This window comes from Halichoerus grypus, chromosome 1, assembly GCF_964656455.1.
Source record: "Halichoerus grypus chromosome 1, mHalGry1.hap1.1, whole genome shotgun sequence".
Lineage (NCBI taxonomy): Eukaryota > Metazoa > Chordata > Mammalia > Carnivora > Phocidae > Halichoerus > Halichoerus grypus.
The window spans coordinates 92687530-92711594 of NC_135712.1; the positions used below are offsets into that span (position 1 = coordinate 92687530).

Genomic DNA, 24065 nt, shown 5'->3' on the forward strand with positions numbered 1-24065 from the left:
TACATACCTGAACCAATTTTTGATTATCCTGTAATAAATATAAATCAAAGTCCCTGAAGACCAACTCTATTCTTATAAAATGCTGTCATCACTGGAAAGCCATGGTTCTGACCCCGTTGCCCTCCCAGGCTGTTGTAGTGCTCCCCTCCCTTGCCTGTGGTCCTCTCTGCCCTCCTGGCCATTTTTCCAGTCTGGTTTTACTAATGTTGTAGAATCGTGGCTCTGGTCATGCTGTATCCTAGTGTCCTATGACCCTCTTCATCCCTGGGGCTCATGATTGCCTCAACATATGCTCCAGCCAAACTGACCTATCAGTTCTTGCAAATAAATGCCTTGTACTTGTCCAGTGTTGTGCCTTTTCTTGCAATGACCTCTCCCTCTGTTTTGCATTCCCACTTACATCCAGCCTTGTATTTGAGTATTCATGTCATGGTTGTACAGTCTTCCGGATGCTAACCTCTTTAGTTTCAGGAGCCATGACTTCCTCAGCTTTTTTTTTTTTTTTTTTAAAGACAAAGAGAATGCATAGCAAGGAGGAGCAGAGGGAAAGGGAGAGAGAGAATGAGAGAATCTTAAGCAGGCTCCATGCCCAGCGCAGAGCCTGATGTGAGGCTCAATCTCACTACCCTGAGATTATGACCTGAGCCGAAATCAAGTCAGACTCTTAGCTGACTGAGCCACCCAGGCGCCCCTTCCTCAGCTTTTATATCCACTACCCAATGCTAAACCCAGGGCCATTCATATAGCAGGTGTTCAATAAATGTGTATTGAATTGAATTAATTAAATCAGTACCTACAGGAACACTTTGACAAATCCTATTAGAGGAAATTACTGTTCTAAACCTGTGACCTAATCACAGTAAATTTCCTATAGTTTTCCTTCTAATCAGTGGACGTGTTTTGTTTTGTTTTGTTATAGTCTTTACAGGAATTTGAACAACTAATTGTTCTCACCCAGACTCTATCTTGGAAATAATTTTTAGAACAAAGGATTACTTTAACTATAAAATGTTTTAGTTGTTTTGGCCTGAGTGTTTTTTTTAAATTATTGCCTTTTTTTCATTCTTTTATTATTAATAAACTTAATTTTTTTAGAACAGTTTTAAATTCACAAAAGAATTGAGCAGATAGTACAAAGTTCCCGTTACTCCTCCTACCCCCTGCACAATTATCCCTGTAATAAGCACCGTACATTAGTATGTACATGTTATAATTAATAAACCAAAATTGATATACTTTAATAGTTCATTCAGATTTCCTTAGTTTTTACCTAAAATCCTTTTTTCTGCATCAGGATCCCATCCAGGATACCATGTTATATTTAATTATTTAGTTATCATATCTATTTAGACTCCTGTTGGCTGTGACAGGTTCTCAGACTTCCTTTGTTTTTAATGAACTTGGCAGTTTTGAGGAGTACTAATTAGGAATATCATAGAATTCCACTCTACCAGAATTTATCTGATGTTCTTGTCGTGATTAGACTAAGGTTATGGATTTGGAGGAGAAAGATCACAGAGGTCACGTCGTTTTTATCACTTCATATCAAGGGTATGTACTATAAATGTGACTTAGGACTATTGGCATTGACCTTGATCATCTGGCTGAGGTAATGCTTGTCAGGTGTCTCTACTGTAGTGTAATTTTCCTCCCTTTCCACACTGTACTCTTTGGAAGGAAGCCAGTGTGCACAGCCTGCACTTAAGGAGTGAGGAGTTACGTTCCTTTAGGATGGAGTCTCTACATAATTTATTTGAAATTATTCTGCAGAGATTTATCTCCTCTCCATTTATTAATTTATTCAGTCATTTATTTATATCAATATAGACTCATGGATATTTATTTTGTACTTTGGGTTATGATCCGATACTTCATTTTGCTGCTTAAATTATTCCACCTTCAACCACGGGAAGCTCTTTCAGTTGGCTCCTATACCCCCCATGGCTGACATACCCCAGTCAAGCACTTCCTTACTTTCTGACACTATAAGGCGCTCCAGGCTTATCTTGCGTATTTCTTGCTCTAGTCCTGGAATCAGCCATTTCTCCTGGGAGCCTTGATTCCTTTTATTAAAGAATGATATCAGAACCAAGATTTTGGCACTAGGTGTGCTCATTGCTACTGATGTATCATTTCTTTTAGGCACTCTCAGCTGACAGAGCAAGGAAATATATATGTGTATACTAACCCATTATGTACCCATATCTATAAATGTTTCTACCTATAGCCATCTGTATTACATTAAATAAAAGTTTATCCTGATATCTCCAACTCTGATTCATTAACACATGGATCATTCTAGCCCCCTCCCCTTCCTTACCTGGAAATTCCCACTCCAACAGTAGGAAACCAGGCTCTCACAACCTGCCAACATTTGCTTAGTGTTCACTTCTGGTACACATGGATAGCAGTATCAGAATGCTTAACCTGTACGCCTATAGGAAACAACTTTAGCAGTTAGAGTGCAGTGCTTACAGGCAGTTCCTTTTACTTTTAGTCTTATGGGACTCCATTTATTTCCAGAGTTACAAAGGTCAACCTTTCCCCCATCCCCCACTCTGTGAGATTTTTTAAATACCTTTGTAATGCAGTTAGATTCTCTTTTCCCAGTCTGCCTTCTTTCCTGGGATCCACCAACCTCCTAAATGATTTATTTTTATTTGCATATATCAAAGTTCACTCTCCATACTATGAAGTTCAGTGACATACCTGAACCAATTTTTGATTATCCTGTAATAACAATTATAAGAAAATTATTTTGGCATAACCCATATATAAAAGTGATCCAATGCTGAAATTACTTTTTAAATTTTAAAAAGACAAAACATTAGTTATTCAGGACACTTTAAACATGGTAATAATTCTCATAGCTGATTGCTCATCAGTTCATAAAAGAGCTGTCTTTTGACAATAAACTTGAATGAAATGTTTGCTAGAATTATTGAACAAAGCCTTTGTTGACTTATGAAACATTTATTGGATGTCACTTACCTGTGACAGTGGTTGGCACTGAAGATGCCAACAATACTGAGATCTGACAATTGCAGGACTGTGTATGGAGTGCATGGTTAGCGGTGTGCAGAGGCTAATGTGGAAGCAGAGTGGAGAGCCACCTATACCACCCCAGTGGGGCTGGGATGGGGTTTGGGAGTGCCTGGACTGCAGTTTAAAGGAGAAGTTACCCAGAGGGAAGCAGAGAGTGTGAAAGAATCATTCAGGACGAGAAGATAGACTAAAGTTGCCCAACGGTTTTGGTAGCATGATGTGTGTAGGAAACTACTAGAAGTCACATGTTGTTCAAGTTAAAAATGGAAGGTACGGTTTGTTGAAAACATCAGCTAGAGAAATAGGCAAGGACCAGATAAAAGAAGGCTTGTAAGCCACAGGTTTATCCTCTGGTTAATTGGGAGCTCCTGAAGGTTGAAAGCAGAAGAGTGACATGGTCAGGGGAATAGAAAAGGATGGAGTGGAAGGGTCAGTAATAGTAGACAGACAAGAGGCCAAATACGCAAACTATCAAAGAGCAGTCATTGAACTTGAGAGCTAAGAAATGACTTAAGGAGCGTCCTTGAGATGCTAGAAGTCAAGTATAGGGAGCAACAGTTTGAACAGTGAACCTTAGTATTTGAAGGAAGGTACCATGCCTTTTAAAAAGAATTCTGGGAGCACTTGGCTGGCTCTGTTGGAAGAACATTCGACTCTTGATCTCAGGGTTGTGAGTTTGAGCCCCACATTGGGTGTAGAGATTACTTAAATAAATAAATAAACTTCTTAAAAATTTAAAAATTAAAAAAAAGAATTCTATAGAGAGGTGATTTGGAACATACAGAAATCTATAGGAATTTTCCATAGTCAAAAGCTATTATTGGTACCAGAAAAATTAATGATGTGGTTAATTAATACAGGGTACACAGAATGAGCAAATATGTATAAAAGGTTCATAATAAAATAGACCAATCCTACACACCAGGAAAACCTTAAACTAAGAGAAATTGCTCACCATTCTAGATAAATTTGACCAAGGAAGAAATACAGATTATTATCTTTTATTCAATCTATAAGGAATATTACTAGTAGAAATGATATTTTTAAAAACTCAAAACAGCCCAAACTGTTCACCATAAAAATTTATCATAGATGGAGCAGTTCTGACTCATAAAATTTTAAGTATAAAATGGACCCAGGAAAAAAATAATCTCAGTAAAAATATTCAGCAAGAGATCAAACTGATAGTGGCTGACACTATGCCCTATAAAACTTGCTATTGACTAAAAATGGACAGGTGAATCAAATCTTCTTAATAAAGTTGACACCTTTAGGGGCGCCTGGGTGGCTCAGTCGGTGAAACGTCTGCCTTCGGCTCAGGTCATGATCCCAGGGTCCTGGGATTGAGCCCCACATCGGGCTCCCTGCTCCACAGGAAGCCTGTTTCTCCCTCTCCCACTCTCCCTGCTTGTGTTCCTGCTCTCTCTGTCTCTCTCTCTGTCGAATAAATAAATAAAATCTTCAAAAAAATAAAAAATAAAATAAAATTGACACCTTTAGAACTGATCCAGACAAATTGTACTCGGTAGAAGTAGTGACCACAGAAGCCTTTGAAAGATGATATGGATAAAAATTTTGATTGGTTTACTAAATCTTTGTTATAAAATCTACATAGAAAAGAATTGGATCCTATGATGACAATTTTAGTAACATAATAATGAAAGTAAATAAATTGGCAAAGAGTTTAACTGAGGCATATGGAAAATTGATCAAGGAGTTGTCCTAATGGAATTAGCTCTAGAAAATATCTTTTTTAATGAAAATTTCACTCATATTGGCATATTTCTGATTAAAATGGATAGAATCAAACATCATCAGGGTAAAAAAAACATAAGTGGGGCCAAAATATCTTTGACCTTTGAACTCCCGTGAAGCTCTCTATTGGTAAAAGGGAACTCAGTTGTACACTTCTCAGCCTGGTGGTGCCTTCTGACAGTGGCCAAGAATGTCTGAGTGAACAAGGGAAGTGACCCCCTTCCTAGAAGGCTCTGGCTCTTTATAAATACTTCATTTATTGACCTATTTGTATCACACCATCTTGTCCCAAACAAGAATTGAAGGCGGCTTAAAAAAAAATACATACAAGGTAAGATAAACTTTCAAATAAATGAGTGAAGATATCCTAGTTTTGACAACCATTCTGATTGACCAATCTGGCAATATGTCAGGCATTCATTGAAGCGATTTCTTTTTCCATGTCTCTGGGACACTATTAATGTCTCCTTTCTGCAAATGCAATATTGAAATTGCTTCTTTGGAATTTCTTCCCAAACACGTCGGTTCTAACTGATATTTAGATTCATTCAATCCACTGCTCCAGTTTAGTAGTTTTGAAGTAAGCATCTTGCTATGCATTTTTTTGGTCTGGACTCATCTTCGCATCTTCTCACCTCTTTGTTTGGATCCTTAACATATGTCTTCTCTGTGCCAGAGATGTCAGAAATCTGGCATGTTTCTTCTTTCTTGAATTGAATATTTCATCAAATGTTTGGACTTGATCGAATCCAAGAGACCAGAAAGATTTTTTTGAATACATAAGAAACAATTAAGAGAACAAAATGGTAAAAGATATAATTAACATACCTAATGAGAGAAACAACCCTTGATACCTTTTTTATTTTTAATAAACCCACATTAAAAGAGAGGTAGCTGCGGGCGCCTGGGTGGCTCAGTCGGTTAAGCGTCTGCCTTTGGCTCAGGTCATGATCCTGGGGTCCTGGGATCAAGGCCCCCTCCCCCCGCCAGGCTTCCCTGCTCAGCCAGGAGTCTGCTTCTCCTTCTGCCCCTCCCCCTGCTCATGCCCACGCTCTCCTTCTCCTTCTCTCTCTCAAATAAATAAATAAAATCTTTAAAAAAAATAAAATAAATACAAGGTATCAGTGAGGACCATATTGGAAACTGAAATCCTATGGACGAACCACGTCACCTACCTGGTTCTCAGTTTTCCTTGATGCTATGGGCTGTGCCCCAGGACACATGCTCTCACATCAGTCTCCGCTCTCAGGGTATATGTCAAGGTCCTGTTACCTTCTCCATTACATCTTAAACACAAGAATAAGAAACAAACTGAAAATAAATATACCATGGTGTGGAGTCATTACAAGAGGTTTTAAAACATACTGCATATTGGTAAATAGCCTAGCTGATGGATGTCCTAGTAAGCCAGAACGCCCTTAATTGATATTTCTTCTCCGTAAATAATGTAAAACCCATTGATCAAATGATTGTGCGTTGCACTCCTTCCCACTCTGTGCCCAGCTCTACACTGGGTATACAATGATGAGCAGAGACAAGACTGCCCTCACAAGCATATGTTCTAATGAGACTGAAGGCAAAAGTTACAAGAGACTCAAAAAGATAAAGAATCACAAATTGTGATGACAACGAATAAGACAAAGGGTGAAGAGAAAGAAGTAGGGCTGGTGGGATAAGACCTAGGTGCTGAGAGACGCCTTCTCAAGGGAAGTTATCATTTAAGATGAAATATCAATACTTAAGTATCATTAAGATGAGAGGCAACCGGCCAAGAGCCAGGGTGGGGGACAGTTTTCCAGGCAGAGGGAACAGCATGTGCAAAGTGCAGGTCAGGGTGCCTGCTGGTAGAAGAAGAAGTAGGGAGGGCTTGGAAACCCTGTGGAGCCTGGCGGGCAGTTTTGTTCTTGGAGAGTCTGAAGCTTGCTCGCTAGGGCTGCTGTATGGAGAGCAGGCAGGGAGGGGATGCTGCGGGAGTGGGACACCTGTTCAGGACACCGAGAAACGGGCATTCCCTAAACAGACATTGCTGTTAATATCCTTCCTTCCCATCTCAGACCCACAGGAGCCCCCGGGAGCACCGAGCAGTACAATGTGGGAATGGTCGGCACGCACGGGCTGGAGACCTCTCACACGGACACTTTCAGCAGCAGTATTTCAAGAGAAGGAACCCTGATGATAAGAGAGGTAAGCTGGTATAAAAACTGTGCAGAGGAAGTACATTTCTTAAGTGGTTTCGATATTAGAGCTTTCACGGAGAATGCTTACGGCGTGTAGTTTAAGCCTTGTGAATGGGGGCCAGGGGCAGGGGGGACCCATGCTTCTCAATGGCTGAGTGATTTTAATTGTCCACCGCCTCCTTTCCTGTATCCTTCTAAGCTTCTGCAGTGTGACTTAATTACATTAGTCCAGATTCTTCAGTAGGAGCTATGCAAATCGGAATAGAGAATTTGAGCTTGAGGATATAAAACTGGCAAATCCAGATGTTTCCTACAGCAGGAAAACAGAAATGAATGGTCTCGCTCAGCAGCATCCGAGGCCTTGTTATGCCTACTCCCGCCATGGCTTTATCCTTGTGGATTTTATGTAGAAAATTCTTAGAAGTTCCAAGAAAGGGTGATTTCATCTTATCTAATTAGGTCAACATTAAAAAGGCTGTTAAGCTATGTTGATGAAAGAACAAAGAAATATGCAGATCTACTTAGAAATGTACCTTGGCACTTTGTATGATTTTGTTTTTTTAAACTCAGGCACATCATTTCAATTGCGGTGGGGGTGGGGCATGTCCTCCCACAGGCAGCGCGTCCTCACTGGGCCTGTGCCAACCGGAAGGGCCTTGACAAATCAGAATTTGTCTTCTCTTCTTTTTCACTTCATCATCATCCTGCAAGTTTGCCACGAAGTCTTTGCCTGGAAGGAAAGTAATGGCTGGTAACATCGGGCAAAAAATGACTTGATGTCCCCTTGGGTCCGTGTTATCATCTATAAAATTTCATAAATAATAGTAGAAAGATGACTGGGAGGATTCAGTGAGTTAATACATGCAAGCATTCAGTTAATGTAAACACAGTTGACTCCGGAACAACACGAGTATGAACTGTGTGGATCCACTTACATGTGGATTTTTTTTTCAATACAGTCTAATACTGTAAGTGTATTTTCTTGTCCTTATGATTTTCTTAATAACATTTTCTTTTCTCTAGCTGACTTTATTATAAAAATACAGTGTATAATACATATCCAGAATATGTGTTAATAACCTGTTCATGTTATTGATAAGGCCTCCGGTCAACAGTGGGCTACTATAGGAGTTAAGCTTTTGGGAAGTCAAAAGTTCTATTCGGACTTTCAACTGCCCCGGGGGTCAGTGCCTCTCGCCCCCATGTTGTTCAAGGGTCAACTCTATTTTATTTTATCTCACTGTCACCAGAGAACGGAGTTCTTCTTTGACTCGTTATCACTCCCCACTCTTGCCTCTGAAAACAATGTATATCATCTGTCATTCCTCAGCCAGGAGAGTTTGGGAAACCGTAATAGCAGGCTTTGCTCTCCCAAGAAAGAAAGGAACTATAGTTTTGAGATGAATAAGGCCTTTGAAATAATAATTGGCAGTAGGGCTGTAACTGGAAGAGTAGTTCCCAAAGCAACTTGCGAGAATTTCATTATATGGCCTTGCTGAATCTTTGAAGTAGGCTTTAAAGAGTCCTATCATGTAAGCCTGAAATAAGAAATGGACTCGGCTGCAGCAGTTGACATTGCATAGTGCTGGTGTATAAATCTCCCAATGTGGTGTGTGGATAATTCCATTGCAAGTGTGGACGGCTGCTATCACTGTAACTTGCTACTTGGAAGACTTGAGGGAAAATGTTCCGGAGTGAGTTACTCTCTGACTCCAAATAAAAGGACTCTGATTTCTAACGCAGTTGAAAATTTGCTTGAGTCTTTATGACAGAGTCAATACCTTGAATAAGATTATCAGGAGGCACATTTTCAATTCAGTTGCCAGACATATCCAAATGGCTCCATGTTATTTAAAGCACTCCAGGATTTTATGACCACAGCCAATCACTTTGAAAACAGCACTCACCAGTGTCTTATATGAATTTGATCTATTGAGGGCCCAAAATCTTTTTTGTCTCTCAGTTTCTAAAATTCCACCTTTCCCAAATGTGAGCTTTTAAAATAACAAACCTTGAGTTGGAATCCATTAAAAGTACAGGTATTAAAAAGTTGAATGCAAATAAAAGTATGTCCCTGACAAAAGAGTAGGAAAAGAAAAACTCATAATAGAACTTAGCTTATAGGGTGCTATCGTTCAGTTCCCCAAGATGGACATCAAGGAGAACTCACTTATGTCAGCATTCTCACTTAAGTGGACAAGATGGTTCCAGAGGATACTGGCTGTACTACCCACAGTCTTGCCAAGATGCACAAATTTAGTGCACACCCAGGCCCTGTGGTTTTCTCTCTCCCTATCCTATGGCCCTGTAGGACCTTGCCCTACTCTAGTTCTAGAACCCACCACACCAGCTGTCATCTCCCACTTCGTCCATAGGGACCCATCTGCTGGAAGAGCCATTCTCCCTTCCCCACTGCCCCTGCTGCCCACTCCTCACCCAGCAGATCCCTGTGGGTCTGGCTCAGCCTTCCCTTTCTCCCTGAAGTCCCTCGTGGGACTCCATGGGCCTCTGTCCATAGCATCTTTCTTACTGACCAGCTGATAATAGGAAATAATAGGAAAAAGAGTCCACTTAAAACAGCTTACAGTGGGGAGAAAAGGTGGGGTTGGTATCAGAGATAGAGGCATAAAAATTCAGAGGTATTTCATACAAGGAATCCAAAGGCAAAGAGTAAGTTGGGACTCTGTGCAGGGCTGGAACCAGAAACTAAAAAGGATCAGGAACCCAGGCAGCTTTCCTGTGCCTATCTTTGGCTCTCTCACTGCCTGTCTCTCCTTACCCTCATCTCTGCTTTCCTCGATGCCTTGTCTCTCCTCTCCCTCATTTCTCTTTCCTCCAATTGCTCCTTTGTTCTTTCTACTCCACAGGCCCGCTTTCTCTCCCTCTGCATGCATGAGCTCTCACTTCTTCCCGCCCCCCAATTGCAAGACAGGCGCCACCTCCCACCCAGTTCAGCTGCCCAGCAGAAACTGACCAGTGTCTCTCGGCCCCAACATTAAATGCAAAAGGGAATTTGATCCTGCATCATTCAGGTGTCCACTCCAGGTCCGATCAGCTATGGCCGAGAGCAGAGACACCTCGTATGGCAGCACCCAAAGCACCTGGGCTCTGCTACCAGGCAGCCCCCGATTGCAGCACTTAGAACATGTGTCGCTTGGAGCAAGTCAGCTGCTTGCACTTCTTTGCACTGCAGTTTTTCCATCCGTAAAATGAGGATAATGAAAGCTAACCTACGGTGTTATCTTAAGGACTGCGTGGAATACCATACCTAAAGCGTTTGGCGTGGTCCCAGATACATATTGTTAGTCGTAATAGCTTAGTGCCCAGCCCCATGGGAATGGTGAGGGTGGAGAGACTATAGAAATGGTTGGGCTCTGCAAGAAGGTCCTAGGGGGCAGGGCTGTTCATTTATCTCTGCGTTCCCAGCTGAGTGCCTGGCGCACAGAAGGTATTTAACTCTAAGGAGCTGGCCGAAGGGACAAAAGCTGATGACTCAGAGTGGGGAGATTCGGGGGTCACCACTGGATTCCTTCAGGCTTCTCACTGTCTGGGCCTTTTCCCCTTGTTAGCCTCTTCAGGTCTTTCTTTGATAAGCTGTTCTTGGCTTGAGGTAGAATGCTAGGGATAGAATAGAGAACCCGTGAAACTCTAAAGAGACACTATGTGTGATTTATGCTACTAGGAGACTGGGGGGAAATGTTAAAAAGCCTTTCAGTATTTGAACAGAAATTAGAAGGAAGGAAGGAAAAGCTGTCCAGTACACATAAAATTGGAGACAGTGGGATGAATCAGGACTGAACCCCATAAATATCATTTAGAAGACAAAGTGTTCAGCTCTGAGAACCGGCACTAGTACCCGGATGAGCACCAGGACAGAATGAATCCAGAAAATACCCCTCACCAGGGCAGCCTGCAGGCCAGGAGCATGCTGCGAAAAAACAGAGCATGCTTCCACTTTCCAGTTATTTCTCAAGCTCCCTGGCAACACCCATTACATGAACCCCTTCAGGAACTTGGGGATCTGTTTCATCTCCCCCCAAAAAGTGCCTCCTTTCACTTTTAGCCGGAAGCAGGTACCAAGTGGTCCTTGCAAGACCAGGACAGGCTCTGGAAGGGGGAAGTCAGGCCAGTGTGAGCCCATGCCAGCCAGCCCCAAAGAAGGCGAGGAGTGCTTCTGCCTGCCCTGATCCTGGCTCATTCCTCCATGTTCAGCAAAACGTGTCACACTCAGTAGGCACTCAGAAATGTTAGGTGAGTGAATGAATGAAAGCAAAGGCAAAGAAGGACTCGTTTACTTAGGTCTGCTCTAAGAAACCTCAGTGAGTTGGTCGCATAAATGTTAAGTCAGGAAGCACAGTACTAGCCAGGCCTACAGGGTGGGCACTGGCTTTTAGGAAGCAGAGTTGTCTTTTAGCCCTGTATTTCTTCCCTGGGGTTTTTTGGGAGGAGGCTTTACTCTCCAGGGCAGTGGTTTCCAAACTTGTTAGGTCATACAACCCTAACAGTAAAAATTTTAGAGCACGCCACATAATTACAATGTATTATTTTTTAAGAGAGAGAAAGAGCATGCACATAGAAGTTGGGGAGGGGCAGAGGGAGAGGGAGAGAGAGAGAATCTTAAGCACGACGTGGAGCTCGATCTCACATGAGATCATGACCTGAGCCAAAATCATGAGTCAGACGCCTAACCGACTGAGCCACCCAGGTGCCCCATAATTAGAGTGTATTTATTTACAAATCATGCATGTGTCCTACTTCACATATTATATGTATATTATAAAATACCTTGAGAGGACATTAAAAAGGGATACCATAAACAATATTTCAAATGCTTTGCTAGTCATGATGACTTCCATTTTTTACTACACGACACCATAATTGCTTATGAGAGTTTCAATATTAATAACGGACATAAACCCGTAGTTTCAAATAATCTGTAGATTATTTCAGTACATTTTCTTTTGTAACTCCTATCAGATCTGACTCATTAATCATTGTTTTGACCTCACGACTGACAAAGAGCCCTGTGAGTCTGGTTGATATCATCTCTGCATTTTCTTGGGCTACATGGTACATGGATTCTTAGCTTTATCTCATCCCAACCTCTTCGTTTCAGCAATATTTTAGGTCATGTGTGTGTGTCTTGTGGATTTGTGTCTTGTGACCTGGTCATATAATCTGCAAGTCCAGTTAACTGGTGTGCTCACAGGCACACACACAAATATGGCAGAAGGGGACCATGCAAATGCAGACCTTGGGTGCTCAGCCCCTCCACCTGCGTGTGGCATTCCTGTCTTCCCCCAGGGAACCCCCACATCCTGTGTGGCCCTGAAGGCAGAAGCAAAAGGCCCCATGGTCAGTCCATATGCTAAATAGTAACAAAGTTTAACTTCTTCTTTATTTTCTTAGTAAAATAGAAATGTGAAGGTTATCTTCCCACACACCCCGGCGGGTCCATTTGGAGACCACTGTGCCTATGCTGTATGAGGGGTGACATCGCTCCATGGCCTTTGCCCCCCCTCTCTAATCTCTGTCTAATGCTCCCCATGTGTTGTGCCCCACCCCAGACGTCTGGAGAGAAGAAGCGATCTGGCCACAGTGACAGCAATGGCTTTGCTGGCCACATCAATCTCCCAGACCTGGTGCAGCAGAGCCGTTCCCCCGCCGGGACACCAACTGAGGGCCTGGGGCGCGTCTCCACCCATTCCCAGGAGATGGAATCCGGGACTGAAGTAGGTGCTGGGCAACAGCCTCCACAGCTCTGTTCTCACCCCATGGGGGGTAGGGGGGGCGAGGTGGGGAGCCGGCTTCAGGAATGAGGCTTTGCTAAGCTCCCCAAAATGTGTTTGGTTGGTTTCTACTATATAACTACTTATGCAAATACTTAAATGGAGGAAAATCATAGAAGCACAGCGGTAAATGTTCTCAGATACCGTCTGGCCGAAAACCTGTTTTTACAGATGAGAATATTGAGGCTCAGAGAGGTTAAGGGACTTACCCAAGGCATACAACTGGTTTGTGACAGATCTCTGTAGAACTGGGATTTCCTATCTCCCAGGCCAGTGCTAGAAACTTCAGCTTATAGAGACCCCAAGGCCAAGTTGAGGTTCATGTTTACATCAATTTAGTCAAACTAAGTTGGACCTAAAATGAGGTTGAAATTATTTGTTAAATGAAAGATAAAAATCAATAGATAGGTTCTCTAAGCATTCCTCTTCCTAAACTCCAAATTGAATGGGAAAGGGAGAACTGAGATATTATCTTTCCTGTATAGAAACAGTCCCCGGAAACAGCCTGAATAAATCCAGTCTGCTAGGCAGTGCTCGTAGGTGTGGTCATCCAGACTTGACCGGTGGATGAGTTCGTGGTGCTTGGTCATGTTTCATGAATAGTCCTGTGAGTCACACATAGGCCTTGAAGCTAATGAGGAAGCATACGCACTGGTGTTTTTGGTGCTGTCCACACACTTTTCATGATACACCCCTTGGATTCTACACTTACTGCGCAGATGAGCTTTGTTTAGCCCAAGGGAAAGAACACAGAGGTGTACTGGAAGGTGCAGCATTTCCTCTCGTGGCTTCATGCGGTGCGGGCAGGTTTTCTCTGCCTGAACACCTCTCACGGTACCAAAAAGAAGCCCATGGGATTGGACTCTGGTTCAAATTCTGCTTCTGCTCCAGCTCTAAGTGGGAATATTAGTACCTGTCCCACCTCCTTCACAGACTTCTTCCAAAGATCAAAGGAGAGAATGTACGTGAAAGCTCCAAGTGGAGCTTGACTGTATGTTCGGGATGAAATGCTGCCATGTGGACACGCTGACTTAGTTTATTAGCAGTTGGGTCAGCTTTTCTTCAGACCATGTGGTCAATATGAGGTTGTCTTTACTTCAAGGGAGAGATGAGCTCTGTCATCACAGTCATCTTACCATATGGTCCAAAATGTAATTTGCTCACTGCAACTCTTACAGTCTGACAATTAATGGGGCCCTAGCAAAGGCCCCATGGTGAGTAACCAACCGAGACCGGGAGAAGTTGGAGAGAGAGGCACATACTTGGACTCGGGGGTTAGAGTGTGAACAGCTAAACAGATGAAAGAATCTGTTATCATTTTAAAGCCCGAGCAAAGTATTCCTGGCATTGTTCATTCCTGTAGTATTTATTTATCTGCTTTTCTTAATCGTCTTGCATATCAATTAGTACGGCATGGGGAGCAGCACGAAGGCCTCCTTCACCCCCTTTGTGGACCCCAGAGTATACCAGACGTCTCCCACTGATGAAGATGAAGAAGATGAAGAATCATCAGCTGCAGGTAAGCAAGAAGGCTTGGATGTTTTAGTAACAGCTTGGTTTTCCTTTCTGATAAGACCTGATAAAGAAATTAATTACTGGTCCAGTAGTTTTTTTTTTAATTTTATTTAATTATGTTATGTTAGTCACCATACAATACATCACCCGTTTTCGATGCAGTGATCCATGATTCATTGTTTTCATACAACACCCAGTGTTTATTGGTCTAGTAGTTAAGTCATTTTCTGCTTAGGCCCTGCCTTAAAGGGAAGTTGTGTTTTGTTTTGTTTTGTTTTGTTTTTGTTTTTATTATTATTATTATTATTGTAGGATTTCTAAAATAATTTCTTTCTCTCCATTTTTTTTTTCATCTCTTCTATTTTGCTTCTGGTAGGAACCCAGAAGTATCCAGGGGCCCTGGGAAAAGCTGTTCCTCAGAGACCTCCAAACTTACCACATACTTCTCAAAAGCAATTTCTGGGTACAATGCTGTGCACGCAGTAGACACTTAATAAGTGCGTGTCGAGTTGTGTTGGGTTCTAGGTGTGTGCTTCCTACCGCCCGGGTCTGGCTGATTTAGAGGAGAGTCATGCTTTCTGGACTTACGCAACTCACTAATCATCAGGGGAGGCTTAGGCCAGTTTTTCAGCTGATGATATGGAATTTTAAAAAGTAAATCTTGCTGTGTATGATATAGGAGATGGTGTGTTCAATTTTGTGAGATGAGTATCTATTCTCTAAACTACCCAAGTCATATCCATAAGTCTGTTTTACTAATGGATAAAATAGTGCTTCTGTGAATGACTTATACTGTATTCTACTTTTAAAAAATGTATAAAATATGCATAGCTGCAGAGTTTCTCTGCCTTTTCTATAATTCCCACTAAACAAAGAGAAATTATAGTGTTCTGAAGTGCCTTCACCGTATCTCCATTGCTTATTTTTTAAGATGCCAGTGACTTCTCCGATTCTTTTTCTCAAAGCTCTGTTTACTAGCGAACTTCTTAGGCAAGAACAGGCCAAGTTCAATGAAGCAAGAAAGATTTCAGTGGTAAACGTAAACCCAACCAACATTCGACCTCATAGCGACACACCAGAAATCAGAAAATATAAGAAGCGATTCAACTCGGAAATACTTTGTGCAGCTCTCTGGGGTAAGTGCTGCTTTTTACCACTTACTAAGAAATCAACCCTCAAACCTTAAAAACCTGTGGAGCTTACCATCTGGAGAGCAGTAGTTGAATCATGGGTGTCAGAGTCCCCACGCAGGACTGTCTTGGCCTCAGGAGGGATCAAGGGCAGTTTTACATGTAGCAAGACGTGATAACCTAACGCCCAGGATAACAAGATCAGATTCAGAATGACCTCGTCACATAATAGTGATGGGCTATAAAGTCAGTAAGAGAACAAGCTACCACTTACCACACACCCACCATGTGCCCAGCACCATGTGATGTGCCCCACACTCTGCCTCCGTGACCTATACAATATCCTGCAAGGGGAGGAAGGGCATCACCCCCATTTCACAGCTGGAAAGCCAGCCTAGCATCTTTGAGTGAATTGTCAAAGGCCAGTAGTAGCAAGAAAAACCTTGAAAAGGACAACAGATGATGAACTTTCCTTTTTAGTTCAAACAGCAACCTGCAGTTCCTATGAAAATGATGCACAGGTTTTAGCTGACGTCAAGCTCAGTTTAGGTTGGGTGAGATTCTATCAAAGTCCTGGTCTGTGTTACTGCAAATGTCACATACCGATTAAGGAAGGACGTGGCCCATCTGTATCCATCTAAAATACTAGGCCTAGTTTGAGGCACCACAGTTTTATAAGGGCAAAAGCATTTGAGATGTTCGTAGAAGTAGATGAAGGCTGGGAACCATTTCATGGGAGATACGATGGAAAGAGTAAGGCTGTGTCCTCTGGAGAAGAGACGGGAGACAAGATGGCCATGTTTAATATGGAATAATTTATGGACAAAAGAATAGACATTTATGTTACTCAAAAAATAGATGTACAAAAGCAAGAGAAGTTAGAGAGTTACCTGTTCATGAATATAGTCCCCCACAGTGGACCCTCAGCATGTGTGCATGTATGTGTGTGAGTGTGTGTGTGTTGCAGGGCAGGTGGGAGTTAATTTGCATGAATTTTTAGGATGGCAGCTATCCAGACAAGACCACTTACCTGCTAGAGCTTTTGTAATAGGGATTAGTGCACGGGAGATGGGCTGGACCAGATTTAGATATCTGAGTGGTGCCTTATAGCCCTGCAATTCTCAGGCTCCTAACACCTTCGCTTGCACTGGCTTGTCATTTCCCTGACAGACAGCAGAGCCTTGAGGGTATGAGACACATGTAAGCTTTGGTGTGAGAAGGAGGAAAGGCTTTTCTTCCAGTGGGGTGTGAAAATGGGGCCCTCTGCTGTATGTTGAAGGTGGGTAGGCTAGAAATCCCTGCATGAACAGGGGCGGGGATGAACTTTGGGCATGCCTCGAGGTGGGATTTAGAGAGAGAGCCAGGAAAGGGGTGGGTGTTATAGGAAAGGAATAAAGGCTAATTGTGCTGGTGTCACAGCTGTGCCCAAGGCTTCTCGTGAGAAGGACTCTACACTAGGTAGTACATGGCCAGATGTAATGAATGCTGCTACCACTTTATAAAAGAAAACTAATCTTATTACCAGAGGGACAGTGATTTAATTACTGTGGCAGAGCCTCGACCTCTTCACTCCCTACCGTAGTACCTACTTGCCCATTAGTTTATATTAGCAAGGCACGGTTTCTTAGGTTTCACAGGGACCCCAGATGCAGAAAGGTGAAGCATATAAAAAGTCAGTCTTGGGGTGCTCCTTAAATTTGCAGGTGTAAACCTCCTGGTGGGAACGGAAAATGGCCTGATGCTTTTGGACCGAAGTGGGCAAGGCAAAGTCTATAATCTGATCAACCGGAGGCGATTTCAGCAGATGGACGTGCTAGAGGGACTGAATGTCCTGGTGACTATATCAGGTAGGTTACCAGTATGTTACCGGGATGACCGAGACCCCCAGGTCTGCACAGGTGGGAAAGGCTATCACCTCAGTGCTGAAAAAACAGCAAGCTCTGCCTTCCCTGGCTAACAGTGACACAGTAAATTATAGCAGGATAGCCAGAGTGAGGTCACCCCTCGTTTGTAACTCTGGAGATGCTGACCTCCGAAGGGAAACCTCTCACCTCTGTATGATCTCTGAATCAGGCAGACGTACCACAGAGGCTCTATGTTTATAGGCCTTTAACCGCTGCCAGGACTCAGCAAGGAGCTTTTGAAGTCTGAGCTCTAGTCATTGCTCCTGCCTACTCCTGGGTGGAGACTATCAAAACGTAGGCTTCGCAGAGTGGAGAATTTTGTAAGCAGAAACTTCTCTGGTCTCTTTTCTCTCACGAACTGTTCTAGCTTATACTCCATTGATGTTTCAGCAAGTGCAGCTGGCCCGTTGGGCGGCTGAGTCTGCAAAGAGATTGGGATGTGGGAGTCATTACAGCTACGCCCTGCAGCTTTCTGCTTCCCAAAAAAAGAACTTTAAAAAAATATGGACACAGAAGTGAAGGCCTTATTACTGACAAGTTATCAATGTAACCTGAAAGAGTCTGTGTTTATTGAAAGTTCTTTGCTTTCTAATGATGTTTGAAGGAGTTTAATAAACAATATCCCCTCTTTTCCCCTGCCTTCCCATCCCACCCAGTATGAAACATTAGAACCATGATGGGAAGAACCCAGGATGCACCCCAGACCTGTGGGTCAGAATCCCTGGGAGTAGGACCCAGGGATCAACTCTGAATGCTCAGAGTTTCATCTCTTTTTATTCTCCCCAAAAAGAGTTAGCCGAGTAAATTCTTCTTGTATCATCATTTGAGCTTAATTTGGTGTAGTCTTTTTTTTTTTTTCTTGTCAATTGCTTGCCTGACTGCGGTACTACCAAATCAAATTTAAAACGTACATCTGCCACTCACCTACCGAAAGTGGAAATGATGCCAGAAAATTCACATTCAGCCTTCATTATGTTGTGAGTGACACGTTCCCATTCTTAAAAAAGTAACCATCTCCTCTTACCATGAAGTATAGATGGGGAAAGAAGAAGGAAATAGGAGCAACTGCCCTCAGATCTGCATTGGCATAGAAAGGAGCAAGCACTGGCCTTTCTGCCCATCCTAGCTCTTGGGATCCATTCTGGGCCTTGGACTACAAAAAGGAATCACAGCTGTGCAGTGACTCCCTTAATTTATGAACTCACCATCCTGTCAAATCCAGTGTGCGATGCTTCAGTGAATTTTCTTCTTCTTATATATATCACATCTGTAAAATATAAAACATCCTTTGCTGCCTAAGAGAAGTCAAGGGAAAATAAGTACCCAGGAAGTATAACCCACAGGCCTAAATGATCACTTAGGAATAGCCACCTCCCCACCCCATCCCACTCCCCTCCAAAAAAAGAAGAGCCACCCCAAGGAACGTTTTCTTATCTGGTACGCAGATAATCTCACAGAGTATATTAAATTTTGCTCCTGTGTCCTCCTCAATATTTTTAAGATGTTTTCTTATCATTGAATTCCTATTCCAGAAGTGCTTTACCAAAGGGAACTTTGTTTTTTCCCAAGTGCACATCTTTGGTTTTTCCCAAGTAAACATCTTTTCCTCTACTATTGTTGTTTGGTATTTCTTTCAGTGATCTCAGAATCATAGATGTGTCCAGGGTTTTCTGCTGAGCCCGGGTTGCCTTCATTAAAATCGTTTCTCTTGTCTCCTTATAATTCTTTTTTGTTAGTCAGATAAAGGAAAACTACTCACACCTGTCATCTTCAAAGTAATCGAGGAGGTGAATAAGAGGCTCCCATTGACATATGCTGTTAGGTTAGAAGGTGAGGGGAAGACAGCCACATAAAAGCATGTTAAAATGTCCAGTTATCAACACTCCTTCATGTGATTCGATCTAGAATGTTCTGGAACTCTGACCAACTATTCCTTACAGAATTAGGTCTTGACACTGCCCTTTGCATTGAGAAGAGAGAGTAAGAGCAGCTTGCTCAAATAAGAAACTACCTGAAGGTAAAGACAAATTATAAAATGGTGATCTGTCCAGAACACTTGGAGCTGTTGGCATAGACAACACTTTGATGTTGCTGGGGACACTGGTTATTGTGCCTTCACACACCTACACAATTGGAAATAAAGTAAAAATAAGTGAATAAAATAAAACAGAGTTGGGGAAGGACTGAGAGAAAAGGTTGTCACAGGGGCTTGAAATTAGAGCTCTTTTATTTCAACAGGAAAGAAGAACAAACTACGAGTTTACTATCTTTCATGGTTAAGAAACAGAATACTACACAATGACCCAGAAGTAGAAAAGAAACAAGGCTGGATCACAGTTGGGGACTTGGAAGGCTGCATACATTACAAAGTTGGTAAGTGTCAAGACATGGAATTGTTTACTCAATCCTAATTATTCAGTTTAAGTTTCATTCCATTTTTTTCTGTTAGGTATTGATGATGTATTTGTTACCAGTTTAAGATGTTGTTAGAACTTTAGGTATACTTGCATTGTTTCCAAAAAGTCAGATTGATGAAGTTCTAAGAGTGCATTCCGACTAAAGTCCTATGCTCCAGTTTGAACATTTATATCCACTCCCTCCCAAATACCCATTAAAATGACAGTGAAGGAATAAAAATGCCATAAACCCACAAGGACAAAGGGACCAGAAGAAGAGAAACCAGCAAACAAGAGATGTCAACAGAATTGAACAAGAATAGCTGGATGACGCATAACTAATAGATGAGCAGGAAATGCTGAATTCTATGTCTGTAGTGAGGAAAGTCATCAAAATCAATCCAACCACTTACAGAACCCAGAAAGGCCCAGGGTCTGAAGCCCCTGAGATGGAGATATACAGTGGAACTGAAAACAGAAGGATTATTCGAAGGGTGATGAGCAGCAAGTTCTCCCCCACTGCAACAAAGGATGAAAAGTTGGCACAATCTGAATTATGGGAATATGGAATCGCCAGGATAGACAGACACACACACACACACGCACACGCGCACACACACACATACCCTACTTCCCCTGTTTAGCTCCTAGAATGTTGGCAGCCATACTTATGTACCCAAGCAAGAGATTGAAAGATTTGTCTTTGGAGAAATGAAATAGCCAGAAAGAAAAGATGTCCAGGTACTAATATTTGAAGGGCCATGGGAAGCTCGCTATCTAACCATCTAAACCTGAAGCCACACTTGTAGCGGATGTGGGGACATCCACTAATGGGAAGGAAACTTAGAAAGAAAGAACTTTAAAGGAAACAAAGATAATGAGGAGTGGAAGAAAATTAAAAAGAAACTGTAATAACTTCAGAGAGATTAGAAAAACTATTTCCAGAAGAGAAGAATAGGGACCATTATGAAAAACAGTTGGAGAAGGGTCAGGGGAGGCCATTCAGAGAGCAAGAAAAAATTCTTAGAAATTTGAATATATTGGCAAGGATAAAAAGTGTAGTAGATGTATCGGAAGATAAAGATGAGGCATCTCCTAGAAAGTAGGACAAGAAGAAAAGGAAAGGAAAAGAAAAGGAGACAAAAGTTAAGAAGGCAAAAGGATCAGTCCAAGTGCTTCAAAATCTAAGTAACATGAGTATGGGAAAAAAGAAAATAAGAATTGGAAAGGGAGGAAAGTATCAAAGAAGTAATATAAGAAAATTTCTAGAACTAAGAACTTAAAATCTCAAATTAAAAGGACTCACTGTGAATACCCAGTATAGTGAATGAAAAAAAAGACTCACAGGAAGGTACATTAACATAACATTTCAGTACCCAGGAAATGAGGAGGTCCTTAAAGCTTCCAGATTATAATTAAATAAATAAACAAATAGTTTATATATTAGGTGGCTTGAGATTTAGCAGCAATACTAGAACTTAGAAGATGATGGAACAAAGCCTTCAACTGGTATTTTATAACCCATCTGTATTAACCAGGGTTCTCCAGAGAAACAGAACTAATAGGATACACACATACATACGTGTGTGTGTGTGTGTGTGTGTGTAAGAGGCATAAATAAATGAGTGTGTAAATATACTCTCTCTATATAAAGAGGTTTATTATAGAAGTAGCCTCACATAATTATGGAGGCCCAAGATCTGTAATTGGCAAGCTGGAGACCCAGGAGAGCCAGTCTCTCAGACCCAATCTGAAGTCTGGAAAAGACCAGTTTCCCAGCTCAACAGTCAGGCAGGAGGTGGGTCTTCTTACTCAATCTTTTTATTCTATTCAGGTCTATAATCAACTGGATGAGGCCCATCCATACTGAGAGGGCATTCTGCTTTCCTCAGTGTACCCACTCAAATATTAATATAATCCAGAAAAGCCCTCACAGACACACCCAGAACAATGTGTGACCAAATATCTGGGCACCTTGTGGCCCGGTCAGGTTGACACATAAAATTAAACATCACGCCATTAAACCATCAGTCAACTTTGAATGCAGCATGAAGACATTTTTCAGATGTGCAGGGTCTCACAACATTTATGTTCCATACACTGTTTCTCAGGAAACTACTGGCCGATGTATTCCACCAAAATAAAGGCATAAACCTAGGAATCCAGGTAAAAAGTGAAGAAAATACCCAGAATGATGGTGAAGGAAATGTGGGTGACAACTCTGCCATAGGCCTAGAGAGAAATCGGTCCAAGTAGAGTGGGACAAGGGAGTGTTCTAAGAGGGGTGCCTTCAAGGAAAATAAAATGTCACGAATAGATTACCTGCCACATTTGACCACATTGAAGGCATTTACAGTACTAGCAGAAAGTCCATGTGCTTAGAGACAGATGTACGGAAAAGAAGGAAGTGGGGAGAAAAAAGACGAAAGACAAGAAAGAAAATGTAATTGTGGCGTGCTATAAGCCTCAGCTGTGAACCATAATCATTTCAACATGGGATCTTGATTTAACCAAAAATTTGAACTATAACTGTGTTAGTGGTGTGGGGGAGGAAGAAACATGTGTGTGTGAGAGAGAGAACTAGAGAGAGGAGATGGTTCTAAGAGACTAAATCCTTCCCATACTCTCAAGTCAATAGATAATACCTCCAACAGAAAAAAATCAAGAAATAACATTATAAGCATGTTATTTAGAAATATGGAAGTAAATAACCAAGGAAGTAGTTGAAAGTATATTAAAGACAGAATATGTAAACAGCAGGGGCACACTAAAGAAAAAGAGCCCAGGGAGCAAGAATTTGGTTCATTGCCGCGGGCTGTCCAGTTTCTTTAGGACATGAGTATTCTGTTCATTCAAATATTCTACAAAGGAAATGACTGCCACGCGCGCTGTCTTAGCCTGGTCAGGTTGCTATAGCAGAATACCATGCACAACAGGCACTTCTCACAGTGCTGGAGGCTGGGAAGACCAAGGTCAGGGTGCTGGCAGACTCGGTGTCTGCTGTGGGCCTGCTTCCTGGTTCATACACAGCAGTTTTTTTTGCTACAACTTCATGCAGTGTATGGAGAGAGGGATCTCTCTAGGGCCTTTTTCATTAAGGCACTAACCACTTTTAAATCCCTAGTAATTGGAATTCAAATTTGGATAATAAGCAAATGGCCACCTTTACATCTCTACCCATTTGCTAATTTTTCTACCATTTGGGCCGTACCAGCTCTCAGCTCCTAGCATGTGGGTGACTGTAAAAGCCAGGGAGGGGAACGTGAAGGTGACTATGCAGGTTCTTATTAAAATGAATAATTCACATCTAGACCTAGTGATTAAAGAGAATCCTAAGCCTTCAGATGGAGAAAAGAGCCTTCAGTATAAAGTAAAGGCCCCAAGTATTCTGCAGACCGAGTGCTTTAAAGAAAGTTCAGTCTGTATCTATGAGCAAATCTCCCACCAAGAACATAATGTGTATTTACATATGCAAAAACCTGAATAAGTTGGTATACTTTTTTAATTTATAATTTGTCTATTACAGTTAAATATGAAAGGATTAAATTCCTAGTGATTGCCTTAAAGAATGCTGTGGAGATATATGCTTGGGCTCCTAAACCGTATCATAAGTTCATGGCATTTAAGGTAAGCGAGCACACGATTACCTAAAAAAGGGATTTTTTTTTAATTTTAGGTTCGCACCAGTTAACAAGCGCGTCGACTAGGACCAATTCTACTATATATAATAAACTCTCTTTAAAAGTATAGGAGCTCTTAAGCTTATTATTCCAAAAGCAAAGACTAAGCACTAGTACATGCTATAAAATTTACTGGGGGTCGGGGGATGAGTGAATGGGGAAAAAATTGGGCTGAACCCTCCTCCATATCAGGTCTAAAAATAATTGTCTCCTAGGAGCCTTTAGTGTGGGATGGCTACTGGGCAAAGCACTAATTGTGATATTAGGCAATGTGAGTCATTATAAAGGCACTTAATTAGGGTAATCTCTGATATGTCATCTCAAAAAGGCAGACCAACAGCAGGTCCAAATCTCAAGGATGAACCATGTCTCCAAATCCTGTCATCCTTATAAGCCTTTTGGGGTAAAGTCCCTACAACTCGCATAATGCACATATATCCCCAATGTTATTGGACTTCTCTGAAATGAATACTGAATGTAGTTCCACAAGGAAATGGCTTAGTTTCTCTGCATTCTGCTTTTTCATTTTTGACCTTATCTGAGCCTGTACCCACCATGGTTGGATTGGTCACTCATGACACTCAGCAGGAGTGGGATGAGGATATGCTAATATGGTAGAACCCAGCTCGTGAAAGTTGACTCCCAAATGCCAGAAGGACCAGTACGTGCAGGCA

General features: G+C 41.9%; 1 protein-coding gene across 5 annotated transcripts in view; it reads left to right on the top strand.

Moving 5' to 3' along the window:
* TNIK (TRAF2 and NCK interacting kinase) overlaps positions 1-24065 on the top strand; it is a 382741-nt gene that overhangs the window by 349689 nt on the left and 8987 nt on the right. For all 5 annotated transcript variants that reach the window (XM_078069267.1, XM_078069253.1, XM_078069254.1 and 2 more), the window contains 7 exons: positions 6855-6984; positions 12545-12709; positions 14174-14285; positions 15247-15417; positions 17115-17258; positions 19554-19688; positions 23238-23338. In XM_078069267.1, coding sequence (XP_077925393.1) covers positions 6855-6984; positions 12545-12709; positions 14174-14285; positions 15247-15417; positions 17115-17258; positions 19554-19688; positions 23238-23338 — 958 coding nt within the window. The remainder of the gene's footprint in view (positions 1-6854; positions 6985-12544; positions 12710-14173; positions 14286-15246; positions 15418-17114; positions 17259-19553; positions 19689-23237; positions 23339-24065) is intronic.